The sequence below is a fragment of the Plectrocnemia conspersa genome, unplaced genomic scaffold (assembly GCF_051122295.1).
Source record: "Plectrocnemia conspersa isolate PC_06_02 unplaced genomic scaffold, ASM5112229v1 ptg000010l, whole genome shotgun sequence".
NCBI classification, from domain to species: Eukaryota; Metazoa; Arthropoda; class Insecta; order Trichoptera; family Polycentropodidae; genus Plectrocnemia; species Plectrocnemia conspersa.
Window position 1 is genome coordinate 30,491,738 of NW_028277174.1, and position 16,095 is coordinate 30,507,832.

Sequence of the window (16,095 nt, forward strand, 5' to 3'; positions counted from 1 at the left end):
GGAGAAATTGAGAGCAAAAAAACAGGCGATTGTTACAGCTCAATACCACCATAAATTACAGAAAAGATTCATCTTGAAGTTGACCTATATCTTTCTGCTTAGATACTCCTTAAATCTTAAGCGCATAACTGTTTTTCTGTATTCCGCTTATTTTTTATGTATATGTTAACCTTGCTCTTAAAATAGCCATACAAATACTAGCTTGTTGGTTAAGTAATGCTCCAGGACTGCATTCATCGATTATCTTCATATACAAGCAAAAACATTGTTAATTCTTATGCCGAAAAGTCTTGATCATAATTTATTATTTTATTAACTTGGATCAACATTTATCTAATAAACTACAAAGCTTCTAAAAAATCTGATTTCTATCCGCAATGCAATATTAGTTTCTATGTTATCAACATTTAGGAATATATTATGGAATTAAATTATAATAATTTTATTATGAATTAAAATTTTTGTGATACTAATATTTTCAATGCTTCATATATTTACAAAATAAATTAATAAAAGTACACAGCGATTGAGTGCGTTGGCTTTGACGCAATATGTTTTAAGACGCGCGCCAATATTAGAACGCAATACATGACTGTAATGCATAAAAAAATTTGCAATATTTATTATTTACTTAAAAATTTAACTCATTAAAAGTTCTGTAAATGTAGTTTTACTAGTTGCAAAATTGTACAGTATTATTATTTTTTAATACTGAATTTAACACTCATTAAAATTTATTAAACATACCTACACATATTGCAATGCTTTAAAAGTAACAATCAAAATGCCGATACGCACGATAAAGTGCTAAAAAATATGCTGTAATGATCTCCTTCTTAATTTTTGTACGTCATCTTTTTTTACCGATGAAAGTTCGCAAAAATTTCGCGAAGGTCAAAAAACTGGACTGTCAAGTTCAAGTTGAGCTTACCTTGAAATAAAAAATCAACAACAGGTGTATACGTATTCGACTTTATTATGCAAATTTGTTGGAAATAATATGATACTCACATTTATCCTTAAATGGCTAAGTTTCGCAATAATTTTGTATGAAATTCGCTCTTACATTAAACTAGCTTTTCGCAAGGTATAATTTGACCACAATTGTTAGTTTTGAAATGATTCGTGTGAAAATTTCGTTTATGTATTCGGATTATTGTTTAAAAAATTAGAGACCTTGCGCTTTTATTATATTTCTTTACTGTGTACATGTTTATTTATTATAGAAGTAGTTTAATTAAACTATGGGTTTGTAGTTTGACTGCTCGTTTATATCTAATCACTTTGTTCGGAAAGTTTTTTATATAAATATATATTTTTATTAATTAATTTATAACTATGTATTATTTTTTATCGGCTTTATATATTCAGCAAATAGCTAACCAAAAGTAATGTATAAAAATTATTTTATCTAGTATTGACATTTTTTCTTTTAGCATTAACATATTTCTGACTTAAACCGTAAGATTAAATAGTTGGCTTTAGTTTAGCATGTGAATGAGATATATCTTTTGAAAGATATTTTGACAGTGAAAGTTTCGTTATTGAGGCAGGTTTTCATTGTTATTTCGTGTCGGTGTATTCTTTTACACGTTCATAATTTTTAACTATTATTCTAGGCGAATAGATTTTACTTATAATAAACAATTCCTAGTATATATAATAAAAAAATCAGTAAATGAATGAACTGTTCTTTTAAAATATAAAAAGAGTTAAGAAATTGCTTTTTTTGTATTTCGATTACAGATAGATTAAGATGTTTTAAAGTAACACTTTGGGCATATATAGTTTATATAATTATCACTTCTCAGAAGTCAAAAAATCACATTAAAAGCAATAAAATCGTGTCATGTCGACACGATTTTCTTGCTTTTGACGTGAATTTTTGACTTCTGAGAAGGAATAATTGTTTTTTGCGTTCTCCTATTGACTAAAATTCGGTTTGAATAAGCTTTGACCAATACTTTTATATTAGAAGTCCGTAGTAATATCGGTAAAAATAGCTATCATATTTTTATAACAATATCAAAGTGCACACAACCCATAGAGCAATATGTGAGATTTGACGTCTTTTTGAGCTTATTTTTCCCAAAGAGATGAGTTGGCTCAGCTTGTATTTTTGACGTGACCTAATGAAAGTTTTAGGACTATTCTTAGTTTTAGACTTTTTATATCAATATTACGACTTACAATAAGTGAAAATCAAATGAAGCACATCTAAACCGAATTTTGACAAATAGGAGTGCGCAAAAAACAATTATTACTTCTCAGAAGTTTAAAAATCCACGTCAAAAGCAATAAAATCGTGCCGTCGCCCTCGCAGTGAGAACGCTCGTTACCGAGCGTTCTTACTGCGATGTTTTAACTTCTGAGAAGTAATAATTGTTTTTTGCGCACTCCTATTGACCAAAATTCGGTTTGAATACACTTTGATCAATACTCTCATATTAGTAATATCAGTAAAAACAGCTATAATATTTTTAAACAGTGTAATATTGCAGACAAACTATGGAGCAATATGAAATATGATGTGAGAACTGTCTGTTCTTCCGCTAATATTTCCCTTAGAGAAACATTTTTTAACTTGACCTAAAAAAAGGTCTAAAGCTATTGTTTTATTAGGTTTGGGTTTGAACCGCAAATGAACGTTTTGCAACTGTTAAAGTAAAGTTATATTTTCAATATTACGAATATAATTTTACTACATATCAAGCAATTGATTTATAATTTCAATTGTCAATATTAGTGAAACTGTTTTTATTCATGGTAAAAATAACATATTTTTAATTTAAAGTGACAAATAAATTATATGCATTGATATATCGATATAACGGATTTTGGCAACTAAAGGGTTAAATGATATGAGGTTTTCAGATTGAAAAATAACTAAAACGCATTGTTTCTAAAAGCATACAAAAAATATTAAACACAATATAATGAAACTACATTACATTTATCTAAATATCCAAAGTAACTCTAATTGATATATTGGATTTTGGCAACTGAAAGGTTAAACGATATGATATTTTCAAATCGAAAATCGTTTCTAAATACTGATGCGGATTTTACGATTATACACTTCCAAAATTTTTTTTGTATCTATAGATTTCTATACCGAATTCCACCGCAATTCACCATAAAAAAAAATAAACATGTGTCTGCCACATATATTACCATTAAATCTATAAAGTGTATTTAAAAAAATGCATAATATAAAAGTATGTAAATAATATAATATATGTCTCATTTTTTTCACAAAAAAATTTAAATTTATTTGGATGTACCTTCGTTACCAAAACCATAATCACAATTTCATCTTATAACTATAGTTTTAAAAACTGTGTTAAAATATAAACCTTATGCATAAAAATAGTATATCAACAAGTATAATTTATCAAGAATTTGGTTTAAGGCAAACTAGGTAGCTTTACTGCTAGAGTTGTCTTTCATTTTTACATAAGAAAAACTACTAGAAAGCGAACCAACTGGTCTATGAGCGAACAGTCCGCGTGCACCAGATAACTGCATTTTTAACTTGAACCAAAAAACAGCGATGGTGAAAAAATAATATTATGCACGTAAAGGAAATCGACTGCCAGTCGTGTTTTCGCAATTTTAACATCAACACACGAAAGGAAGCTTATGTTTGATGCTAACGATCGACTTCCTAGTGTATGCCCACAGTTCGAATTCTCATTACATTGTCGGCTTTTTCTTATCACGATACGCACATACTATAATGTGTATCATTTTCGAATTATAACTTAAAGATGTCGCGTGACAAAGGTATAAAATAAACATGCCTTTTATAATTTGCTCCAACACGTCACGCGTATTATATGCATTTTAACGCATTACATCGACGTGTGTAATGGGTTGTTTAGAATTATACTTAATAACTATGTTCATTGTTGCACAAGGTTTCAATTTTCTTTTATCGTTGAAGAAAATAAAGGAGACAAACAGCTGTGAGGTCGAGGCAAACGTCAAACCACATTCTAAATATTCTAAAGATCTAAAGAATCGCATATCAATCTGACTTGACCTTTTGTGATGTCTATGGTTTTGATTTTTTAGTAAGATTCCAATCATCATTAAACTTGCTTAAGGTTTCTGTTATAGACAAAGTTAGTTAAACAAATGTTCTCTTCATCTTCGACATAATCACGATCGCTTTATCTTGTTTCTCTTATCAAAATATATGTATTAATGTGGTATTCTAATAGACATACAATATATAGTGATTCAATAAGAGGCTCAGTACTTATTTCACTATTAAATTATCTAAATGTTCTAACAAAAATTTCAACTCTTCTTCCACAATTAATAATGTCAAATCGTCTCTGTTCAAAGATTACAGTTATTGTAACAGGTTTCGATGTCATTGATTTAAACGATCGTTATTCTACAATGAAATATTGTTTATATTAAAATAAATTTGTGCTTCTTAAACTGTTATTATTATTAGGCTTTTACAACAACCACAAAATATATTTACTTAAAACTTAAATCATTTTTTTAATATTAAACTAAAAAAAGTAGTGTTAAAAACATCAAACTACTGTATTGATTCCCAATCTTTATATTTGAATTCATATATTCGCCATACAATTTATGCAATTACTTAATTGTTTTCGCCCTAATATAGTGCTATGTAGTTTCTTATTTGTCTTCAAAGATCAGGTTGAACTTTTGGGATTTCAGTGACTGCCTGGTTTAACCTTGACTAATGTGGAAATCATCTCGGTCGATACTCGGCGTAGCTCCGCTTGCCGAAAGTTCCAAGTCGTTAGCGAAGTGGTTGAAATTATGTTTACTTAGTACGCTGTATTTTCTTAGCTTTATGCACCCTTTTAAAATTAAGAGAAATATTTTGCCTTCACAGTTCTCAATCATTTTGTTCAATGCGATGATTCGGGGCGGAACCAGATTATTTGTTATTGTCTGCTAAATATATTTATGTAACAATGTATGTTTACGTGTTTATTTTTGCCGTAATATAGCGTTACGTCCGATTTATCTTCGTAGATTGGGTTGAACTATTTTTTTTATGTATAATGCATACATATATAATATTCCATATTAAATATTTTTTTATTCTTCATTCATTTTATTTATCCCATTTTTATTTTATTTATGTTATTACTAATTTATCTCAATTTTCTTGACTATATACAATATTTTTAGATTCTGGTCTTCACGTTGTGGGGGATCATATTCTTGAATCCATCCTAATTATTTTAGAATCCAGATTTACATATATAATTTAGTTCCTTCTAAATAATTTTCTACTCAAAATAAAACGAATGTTCTTCTGCGTTTTTGTATTTAGATAATTATGCGTTTTATATTTAATTACTTAATATGGCTTAAGTATGCAATTATTATATTAAATATTTGACTTAAACATTCTTCGATAATTTTTCTGTAATGGCTTGTAAAATTACGTGTAAACGTTTATGTTAATTATCTTAAATGTAAACATACACAAAATACAACATTATGTATTCTGCAACATTTAAGCCATCGTTATCTAAAAACTAGTATCATACCTGTTAAAACAAATAAAACTAGTATGAATTATGTTTTCTATGTTTATTACTCATGAAAAATATACTACTTAAAATACTTAAAATCTGACAGTATAGATCAACTATCTATCGATATTATTTTTTTAATATATATAGACATTTGTAATATAAAACAATTTATAGTTATGAACAATTCTTCACAGGTTCAACAGCATGTGATTGTGTCCAACGAACGCAAGATGTCGAACACGTCGCAACTGCGGCTACTGTTATGGAAAGACTATTTAGTCAGAAAAAGAAAGCCTGTAAATATAACACATACATGGATAGTCCATATTTTTATAAATTCCTATTATATAAATGATTTTTTATATTTTTCAGATTACCGTAGGAGGAATTATATGGGCGTGTATAACAATAATAAGTTTAGTCATAGTTAGATTCAACGTAGATCCAATTAACAATCCGACATGTAAGGAATATATATACATAAATGTATGATATATTATAGTTAATGATCAAATGACTTATTTTCATTAATAGGTCAATTCAAAGCAAGAGCTTTACCGAGCGCCGGTATGCTTCCGTTTCTTCAATCGTTCATTTGCACAGTTAACAATGAATGTGAAGAGTTGGATAAATATGAAGAGATACCGGCTTACAGTAATGCTAGGTATGTTTTTAATATACATTATCACGTATGAAATAGATGATCAATTTTGTTGTACAGATTACAGAATTATCAAAGTCAATTTGAGCCATTGTTTCGCAACGAGACTGTTTTAGAAGTCATCGAGCTGCTACCGAACTCCGCAAAACTATTGGCTTTAGTCACAAAAGTCATCGACGACCCTGAAATACATCAGATTGCTAGTGAGTGTTTTTTATATTTAATATAATCAGATGTATGTGTTTTAATTGCTTTTTTAATTTTATAGGAAATGGTTTGAAGATATCTGATTTATTCAAAAATCCCGAAACCGTAAAACGTATACTAAACGATGAAGTAATGCTACCGTATAAAAATGGAGATGCGTTATTAGATTCGACCATCAAAATTGAAAATGTAATACTGATTGATTTAGATTTGTATATTTATGATTATTTTATATATATAGTTAATGTTATGTTATAGATTTTGAACGTTACAATGTCAAAAACTGAGCCTTCTTGCTATGAATTGTTTGAGAGTATATTGGCGTCTCAAAGTATAGATAGTATTAGCCGCTCTGCAGATATTCTATGCAACGTTAGCAAAGACAAAGTAAAGAAGATAATCTTTAAAATCATTTATGAAATAAATTCCAAGAAGTATTTACAAATTGTAAGTTATATGTTTAAGTATGAAAATATTTTTTTATCTGTGTAATTTAATTGATATTATCATTTAGATTGGCGATTCTTTGAATAAAATGAGTAAAACAGACACGATCCACAACTTGTTCGAATTCTTAAGCTCATTTATACAACTGTCCGACTTTCAAAACTTCATGCCGAAAGAGCTACAATTAATAAGAAGCACACTCAATTACAATCAACGTTATAAACACAATTTTTCTTATATAGACATTAATCTGTGAGTTGAATTGAATTCAAGTGAGTTCATATTTGTTTTATTATAATTAACATCTTAATTTTCTTTATAGAGTGTACCGATTTGTCAGCATCTTCGAATCACTTTTCAACGAGACCGAAACGTATAAGTCCATCGTAAAAACCATGAAAGTCCTATCCGAAGGATTCAAATCCATGGAAGACGTCTTCGAAGCTAGAGTATCACAAATAGATTCAGATAGTAATGAGACTAATGTACTGAATAATGTGATCAAGATTTCGGAGCGATTGAAATCATATACCAAAGATTTCCATACAATATTAAAAGGAAAGCATAAATTTAACGATGACGGCATTGACTAGTAAGCCTATTATTTTTATAATAAACTGCTTATTAAACGTTAATTTATATAAGTGTTTTTTGTTTAGTTTCATCAAAGTTGTAGAGCGTATAATAAATACTTTGCCTCAAAATACAGTAGACGAAATGATGTTTCTCTTGACAATCTTCAACGACATCATAACTGGTGCTCGACATAATTTAGCTATCAATTTGCATATGGAAGAAATTATGTATAATACTTCATTGAGACATCCTGATGGAATCAAAAAAATCGTTCAACTAGGACCTTCAATTTTGAGTAAAACTATAGATGCTTTAGCTGATTCTGAAAGAGTTCAGGTATTATTATTGTATTTGAGATGGGCGTGAATAAGTTGATATGTCAAATATATTGTTTTTTATGATAGATTATATACTTTTTGTTCAATATATTTTTGATGATACATATTATAAAATTATACCATCAGGTAAAAAAAAGTTTAACTTATCGAGATAATTATTTATTCACGGCAAAAAACGAATATTTTTTATTTTCATGCATCTCGAGTTGTCAACTTATTCACGCCCACCACTGAAATAAACTTATTTTTTTTCAATGTTAATTATTCATGAACAATATAATTTATTTAAACTGCAGTTAGTTCTAGAACTATTAGGTCAAGTTGGGTTTGGTTAATTCGTTTAGGTTAGGTTTGAATTTGAATTGCAAATGGACGTTTCGCAACTGTCAAATTGAGTTTCAATGACAGTTTAGAGCAGCATATAATTTCACGTTAAATTATATTTTTGCTAGTGTAAATATAATATATAAATCTACCGGAGAAAATGTATTTAGATATGATTTCACTGAATTGTCAGTGAAAATATAACTACTGACAACATATATATTTACATATATCATCAATATAGTTTATTTTATTTCCATTTAAATAAAAAAACATTTTATATAATTTAGTATCTGATTTTGCTTTTCACTCATTACATTATTATTTATAAATATTATTATTATTATTATTTTTATTATTTATTGTGGCGACCACACACAGATGCCCACGTTTGAAAGGGTCTTATTCTCAAAACTTGCGTTAATTTACTGTGTCAAAATCCATCAACAAGGAAACAAGACAATAGCGTAAAGGATGGACCACACAAGCCCTCGTTACGATCAGAAAAAATCATAAGTAACACATCACCGTCATTGAGAGAATATTTCTTTGTTGCGAAACGGTCACGGATATAATAAATTACCGGATTCACAAGATTCCCGTTGCAGAATACGACCTTGGACAATGCCCATCAAGCAAATATCGCTTTCTGAAGGCGTATACCTATTTCGCTGTTCTAAGAAACGAGTACATTTATTGGCTGGATGATCGCTGCATGAGTGTGTTTGGTCAGGAGAAGGCAGTCACAAGCAGTCACTCAAAGACTAAGGCAGACACTCGAAGAGATCATCAGACCTGACGCCTGTGGACAACATACTATCATGGGCGATCACATCCCAAGAGGAACTCCTCCATACGAGCACCACCGTAGCAGAGAGGGATCAACTTCCGCTGTACACTCGCTGCCACATCACCTACTAGACCTTTGAGGACCTCCCACGGACATCATCCCTGCGCTAGCTTCTCCACCACTGCTCGGAGAAAACATCTCACCATTTATCGTCTGTCGCAATTGTAATATAATCAAATAAACTAGATTCCACTAAGCGTCTCACTGGCTACGAAGTTACACCCCTAAGGGTCTCAAACCTTAAATTACTATTATTTTATTAATTTATTTAGGTAATTTTTACACTAAAAATATTTAAATGAAACATACATATAAAACATAATATACACATTAATATAATATAAAAAATACTAATATTATAATTTATTTCTTAATACACGAGGGTGTTTCTTTATTTCATTTAGGAAACCTGCTACATTTTTATTCTTGCTTACATTATTCCCCTGGCCGTACATTATTCCCCTGGCCGTACTCGTATTCTTATACCTAACTATCCTTAAAGTGTTTCTATTTCCAGTATTAATCTATGTAATCTTTGCAACATTGTTTTATCTAATTTATTAAGCATATCTAATATTGCTGCACAATAATTAAAATTGGGCAATATAATGCTATTGTAGATTATTTTTATTTTTCATCCTGGATAATATGATAATATACCTATTTTTTTAATATGTAATTACAATGTTCCTCAATTTTTTTTCTACAATTACTCCTAAATAATTTATATTATCAACTATTTCTATAATGAAGCAATTATAACTATTTTTATATTGTAATCTAACATATTAATGATGAGAGATCTATTTCTTAAGTCAATTCATCGAGTCCTTATGACTTATTTATTGTAATGGTGGAGGCAATGCGACTTAAATACTGAATATGCTTGAAGGGAAAAGACAAATCGCTAGGAACCAATGAGATTCTTGAATCACATGTGTCTATAGCTTCACAAATAAATATATTATCATAGAAAACAAAATGTTCTGTAAAAACTTATATTTTATTCTGTGTTTTTAGTAAGACAATATAAATATAATATGAATTGCGTATCTATCAAAATGTTTCAGGTGTTATCCAGAAAAATATTTCATCCTGGGCAAATGTTTTGCGATTCATACAAGTTGCAAGTATTCTACAAAATATCTAAAGCTGAGGCGAATAAAATCAAACCGATTGTTTGTAGTCCAGAATGGAAAGATTTCATTTCAGACATCGTAGAGAGTTTTGGAGTTAATAACATCAGTAAAACTGTAAGTTAAATTTATAAACTTCATATATAAAATTGCTACTCTAACTAAATCTTACTTACAGATTAATAAAATGGCTTCTTTAGTCATATCCAAGACATTGGGCAAAGATGTTAAACCACAATTCGTTCATATGAAAGATGTCATATTAAATATATACAATTTCATCAAATATATAGTAACTGAAGTCGTCAATCGTTCCGAAAAAAATGGAACAATCAACTGGAAAGGTTTATTCAATGAATCTGATTATGAACAAATATCTGAGATTATCAAATCCAAATCAAATCTGACCAACATTGCTATGTGCGTATTATGCATTAATATAAATATGATTTTTTCTTATATTTTAATTTACATTTCAGGGTAACTATTAATACGGCTCTAGCCAGAGAAGTAATTTCGACAAACTCAGTTCTAGAAACATACATTACGCCCATATTAGTTCAAATAACGACAGTTATGACAGCTTTAAATACTCAATTGGATAATATACCATTTGAGCTATTGGATAAGATTAAAAGCAACGTTGTTACTCTGACTGAAATAACACTAGCAACTTTAGATGATCAAAATAAGGTATGTATCTGATTTAGATGTGATTAGGAATATTTTTTTATAAGCTGAAATTATTTGCAGATTCTAAAAGTTCTGACGGCTGATCATAAAGCATTATTTTGCGGAATGGTTCGATCTTGCAATGTCGATAAAGAGAATTGTAATGAAAGATTGATCAATAATGATTATGTGGTCTTACCGGCTAATAAAGATCCTTTTAAGATGATTTCATTGCTTTGTAACATATCGACGGCCATAACCGATAAATTGAGCAATAATGTGAAAGAAGATGTGTTTTTATATACAGTACGTATTTGTTGATGTTATTGGTATGATGATTGTATATACAAAATAATTTATTTTTAAAGGTTAAAATGATGATTAATAATACCGATTATGGTAAAGGATCGACGATGAACTGGAACGAACTTATCAGCACAATACAGATGATTTATATCAAATTAGAAAGACAGTTTGGTTTTCTGTTTCGGATAAAAGATGAATTACACGAAGATGTATGGGAAAATGTTAGAAATCTGATGGATAAAGTTTTATATGATATTAACTATAATCAAAAAGATGATCAAACGATAAAATTAAGGTATTACTAATATATAAAATATGTTTGTAATAAACTTTAACGTAATATCTTATATTTTCAGCATTGATTCGATTTTATACATAATGCATATTGTTGATAGTAAAATATTCGATCTTGATCAACTATCACCGTGGTTAGACGTTAAAAGTAAAATCGATTCTTTCAACAGTTTAATGTATATTACTGATAATATGATTAACTTATTCAATGGTAAATATTTATATGGTATTAAAAATATATTATTGATTGAATATATTGATAATTTAATTTATATTACAGCTTTTATCATTAGAAGTGATAATTATACCATTGAAGAATTACCTGTAACGTCTCAGTATCTATCGAATGTCACTAAAAACTTTCCTCATTTTATAGTGGATGTCGTAAATTATATAGCTTCGGGAAATCAAAATGTATGTACTATACATCTTTCAGATTAATATATATAGTTCTGCGATTATATTATGATTTATTTTAATAGGTCGATAAGATTATAACAATTATAAATGCAGAACCTAGATGGCCTTGTTCTAGAGCAAGTATGGGCGAAATGTTGTTATTAAGTGATGAATCAATGTTAGTGATGAAATCTATTGAATCACTAATGTGCGTCAACGACGATTTAAAAGAAGAATGGTCCAATTTTAAACATTTAGATAAAATTGAAGCTTTAGTATGTCATTATTATAGTATATTAATATTTAATACTTTTAAAATATACATTCAATGAAACTGATTTTTATAGATCAAAAGCAATATTACTACTAATCATTATACCGAAAACCTTTTTTTGAAGACTGCTAAAAATTTCAACTCGTTCATTGATGACTTACAAGTGTTATTGAAGAATTTTTGGAACTTTAACTTTAAAAAATCTACTGATAATGATGTAAATTTAGCTACAGCTTGGAATCATTTAGTAAATGTGTTATTCAATCAAAACAATGCTACGATTATTTTTCGGTGAATATATAATTTATATTATTATAATAATAATGTAATATGGGTAATGAATATTTATTTTATATTGTAGAAATTTTGTCAAAACCATCGATACTTTGATCAGTTCATCAGACGATGCCGTAATAGAGATAGATAGTACTGTATCTGTTTCAAAGCTATGGGAATTGGCTATCAATTGTCAAGTTAACAAAACCAAATCGGATAAATACTGCAGGCAACTCTATTGGTTTGCCTCTAAACATATAATAAAATACGTAGCTGAAGCGGGGCAAGAGATAGTCAGTGGTTTAACCGAATATTCAAACGAGCTATTAGAACCTGGAGCTAATTTATTACAATTGATCGGCTTCACAAAAAAGACTGGGCCTTACATCATATATGATAAACTACCTGATTTTGTAGACGTCTTATTCAACTCGTTCTTGGATCAAGAGTTCATGAAGCAGATCTATGCATCGTTAGGAAGAAAGTTTTGGGATTGCGAGATAACAATGAACAAGCTGTCAATTCCTGCACAATCAAGAGTTTCGCGGCAAGATATCAATACAATAACACCGTACATTTGCCCGTCGCTAGTGCATTGGGTATCGATTCCGATGAACGAGAACGTTCTATTGGACTTATTCTCTAAGACGGTATGTTAATTATATTTATTTTAATATAACGATTGATTGATGTTTTTATTTTATTATTTTTAGCAAAATATTTTCTATTACGTTCCGATAACAAATTACACGGCCTCATTTGAAAAATTGATGGAGAATAGCGAAGCGTTAAAAGAGAAAATGTTAGTCATATCAAAAAAGAATACAACGTATCCTGTCTTCACAAATGATTGGATTGATAAAATACTGAATATAAGTCAAACTGTGCTGATTAAAAATGAACGTAATAATACAGTTCTCGATTCGTTTCACTTCATAAACGGAATGAATATGATTTATCTCTCTGATATAACTAAAACTCTACGTGACTATTTAAAGAAAGCTCATGCTTTAAATGATTCTGAATTTATCATTGAAGATAGTGAAAATCTTGTCTTATTTATAAAATTATTTGAGAAACGTCCATCAGAGATGATCGATATATTCATATATCTGATCACTGAAGAATTGAAATCGGTGTCAGATGTAAAAGAATTTGATTTGATCAACGGTATCAAAAAGATTTGTAAAGATGAGTTATATTCTACTCCAGAAAATATATGGCTGAACTCGAATTTAAGATTAACTAAGCAATTGTGCAAAACTAATTATGAAGATTATATCAAAAGATTCGATGACGGAAAGAAGAATAATATTATTGAAAATTTTGCAAAAGCATTATTGAATGTTACTGAATATACAAATAATACTTGGAAGTATAATTTAGATCATATCATCGGATTCCATACGCAAACTCCGGGTGAAATATTAAAGAATATGACACAATATGCTCGAAGCTTAGGTTTGGAGCGATTCGAAAAATATTTAGATATGCGAATACAGCACTATAACATAATGTTCAGCTTTATAAATGGATACGATTGGTGGGATCATGTCAGAAAAATGTATAACGGTACATATGTGAGTAAATTCATGGACGTCGTAGAAAACTCTCCACTCATTATCGATGATTTAGTATCCAAAATGGCAGAAATTAAGGTTTGTATTATTAAAGTGTTCCCTCCTATAGCGTAGTTCTTGTTACCGTTTGTCCCTTGATTTCACTGGACGTATTCTGTGACGGGCAAAACGCCTCTGCGCTTTAACATTCCAGGGATATTCATTACAATACAGAAAGAAAATATTTATTTTTGTATAGCTATGGAAACAATTATGATCAAGCAAATCAATGTACAATTATGTAATACATATCTATTACAAATCTAAAAAAGTATTAATGAATCATAAAATATATTTAGATATATGATATAAGACACTTTATATCCAATATTAAAATTTTATTACATTTAAAATAATACGTAATCTTTCTAAACATTTTTTTCAAAATTTAAAAGCAAAACCCATGTAAATATAATAATTTATTCAGTACGAATGTTCCACAGAGCAATCTGCTGAATTAAAAAAACAATTATAAAAATTTCAAGCACCATGTTATAAAATTCGAGAAGAAATGCAGACAGAAAACAATAAAGAAAATTATCATGTTATTAATGAAAGTTGAAAAAACCTAGCCTCAAATTTTCTATGGGTCTCTAGTCCCCTATAACGTAGTATTCCTATAACGAAGTCCCAATCCCTATGCTATAGGGGAGTCGACTGTACTTTATTGATGCAACGGTTTGAGTATTCATTTAAATTATTATTTACAGATTGTGCGTTTGATAAAAGACATCAAAATCAACGATACAAAGTTATTGTGTCAGCTACAACTCTCCGATTACATACCTGATAAGACTGGTCTCATATCGGAGTACAGAAATTCTCTGTGTGATTTAAACGAAACCGCTCTCCATTCAGAGATTCTTCCTCTACGAATCGCCGCTCAAGTCTATAAAGAAAACTTCAAAGACAATAGCCCTTTAAGCGATACAATACTCGCGGAAGATATTGATAAATTAGAAGCGCATCTAATACGGCTCGTTAAGAATGGACCGCAAAAAGCCCTGCAACCAAAATGGCTCACAGACGATTCCATTTCTAAAATGAGCAACATTACCAAAGAACTATCTACTAAAACTTCTAAGATAAACATTGGATTCTTTATCATAAATAATGTTGTAGATGGATTAACACTCTTCGTCAAATCTAGGTCTGTCTTTATCTATCTTTTGTACTGAAGATTCAACTTTAGATCAATAAATATAAATGTATAAATGCTTAGTTTTTCATCGGTGTCTTCGACTTTGACGCCGTGGATAAAGCAAGTGAATTTGCAGTTCATCAAACGTGATGAATACACAACTTTGATATGCGAATTACCCGATATGAACCTCACAGAAATTCACACCATGCTCGTGGAAGATTTTCACTGGAATTTGGCTCTTTCTGAGGTAATCTATCATAGTTGTATTAACGTCTTTCATGTATCTAATCTATATAATATTTTTAATAGATTCTATCTGGAAGAAATTACACATGGATTGAAATGAATAAAGCTTTAAACGAACTACTGGATCATGTCCGATATTATTTAAACGACGCTAATAGCATCAATCAAGAGAAGCTCACGAAATGTCTGATTAAACAATCGGGAATGGAAGTGATTGATAAAATATCATTGTAAGGATAATACCGTAAAATATACATTAATTTTTATTATATTAATATTATTGTTATATAATTTAATAAATTAGATACTTGACCTTGGGATCAAACGTAATGAAGCTGATTCGTGCCAGTATACCGCATTTTAGAGAAGTTAAAGGCTTCGTTTCGAATCCAACCGTACAATATCTATCTACAGTTATGCCTCAAACTATTCCCGTTGTAATAACGTTGAGTAAAGTGATTCTTAACGAAACTATTTTAAGGAGTGAAATTGATAAATTAGTTAAAGATGTCGATAACATAACGTTTGACTATACAAATCTGAGTATCGATTTGAATATGGTATTTATAATAAAAATGAGTTGCTAGATAATATATGCAATATTGTATAATAATACTTTTTTCTTTATAGGTTTTAAAAGATGATTTTAAATTATCGAGCAGAACGATTAGAGATGTTAGATTCGATAAGAATGCGTCAAAGTACTTTGATATAGTCATGAAATATTTGGATAAAGAATACATTAAAAATAATGTACGTTAATCGTTGAATTTATGTTTTATGACG

The 16,095-nt window shown here is 29.3% G+C and overlaps 1 protein-coding gene across 1 annotated transcript in view; it reads left to right on the forward strand.

Annotated features, from left to right (window-relative positions):
* ldd (lipid droplet defective) overlaps window positions 1-16,095 on the forward strand; it is a 52,944-nt gene that overhangs the window by 18,835 nt on the left and 18,014 nt on the right. Inside the window, exons 2-26 of the mRNA XM_088196039.1 lie at window positions 5,735-5,836; window positions 5,913-6,003; window positions 6,075-6,204; window positions 6,262-6,404; window positions 6,470-6,597; window positions 6,667-6,855; window positions 6,923-7,107; window positions 7,178-7,447; window positions 7,515-7,767; window positions 10,014-10,196; window positions 10,258-10,499; window positions 10,559-10,772; window positions 10,833-11,057; window positions 11,120-11,352; window positions 11,414-11,562; window positions 11,632-11,765; window positions 11,834-12,025; window positions 12,098-12,315; window positions 12,386-12,950; window positions 13,014-13,958; window positions 14,630-15,069; window positions 15,142-15,310; window positions 15,373-15,539; window positions 15,614-15,869; window positions 15,940-16,062. Coding sequence (XP_088052165.1) covers window positions 5,771-5,836; window positions 5,913-6,003; window positions 6,075-6,204; window positions 6,262-6,404; window positions 6,470-6,597; window positions 6,667-6,855; window positions 6,923-7,107; window positions 7,178-7,447; window positions 7,515-7,767; window positions 10,014-10,196; window positions 10,258-10,499; window positions 10,559-10,772; window positions 10,833-11,057; window positions 11,120-11,352; window positions 11,414-11,562; window positions 11,632-11,765; window positions 11,834-12,025; window positions 12,098-12,315; window positions 12,386-12,950; window positions 13,014-13,958; window positions 14,630-15,069; window positions 15,142-15,310; window positions 15,373-15,539; window positions 15,614-15,869; window positions 15,940-16,062 — 5,910 coding nt within the window. The 5' untranslated portion in view covers window positions 5,735-5,770. The remainder of the gene's footprint in view (window positions 1-5,734; window positions 5,837-5,912; window positions 6,004-6,074; window positions 6,205-6,261; window positions 6,405-6,469; window positions 6,598-6,666; window positions 6,856-6,922; window positions 7,108-7,177; window positions 7,448-7,514; window positions 7,768-10,013; window positions 10,197-10,257; window positions 10,500-10,558; window positions 10,773-10,832; window positions 11,058-11,119; window positions 11,353-11,413; window positions 11,563-11,631; window positions 11,766-11,833; window positions 12,026-12,097; window positions 12,316-12,385; window positions 12,951-13,013; window positions 13,959-14,629; window positions 15,070-15,141; window positions 15,311-15,372; window positions 15,540-15,613; window positions 15,870-15,939; window positions 16,063-16,095) is intronic.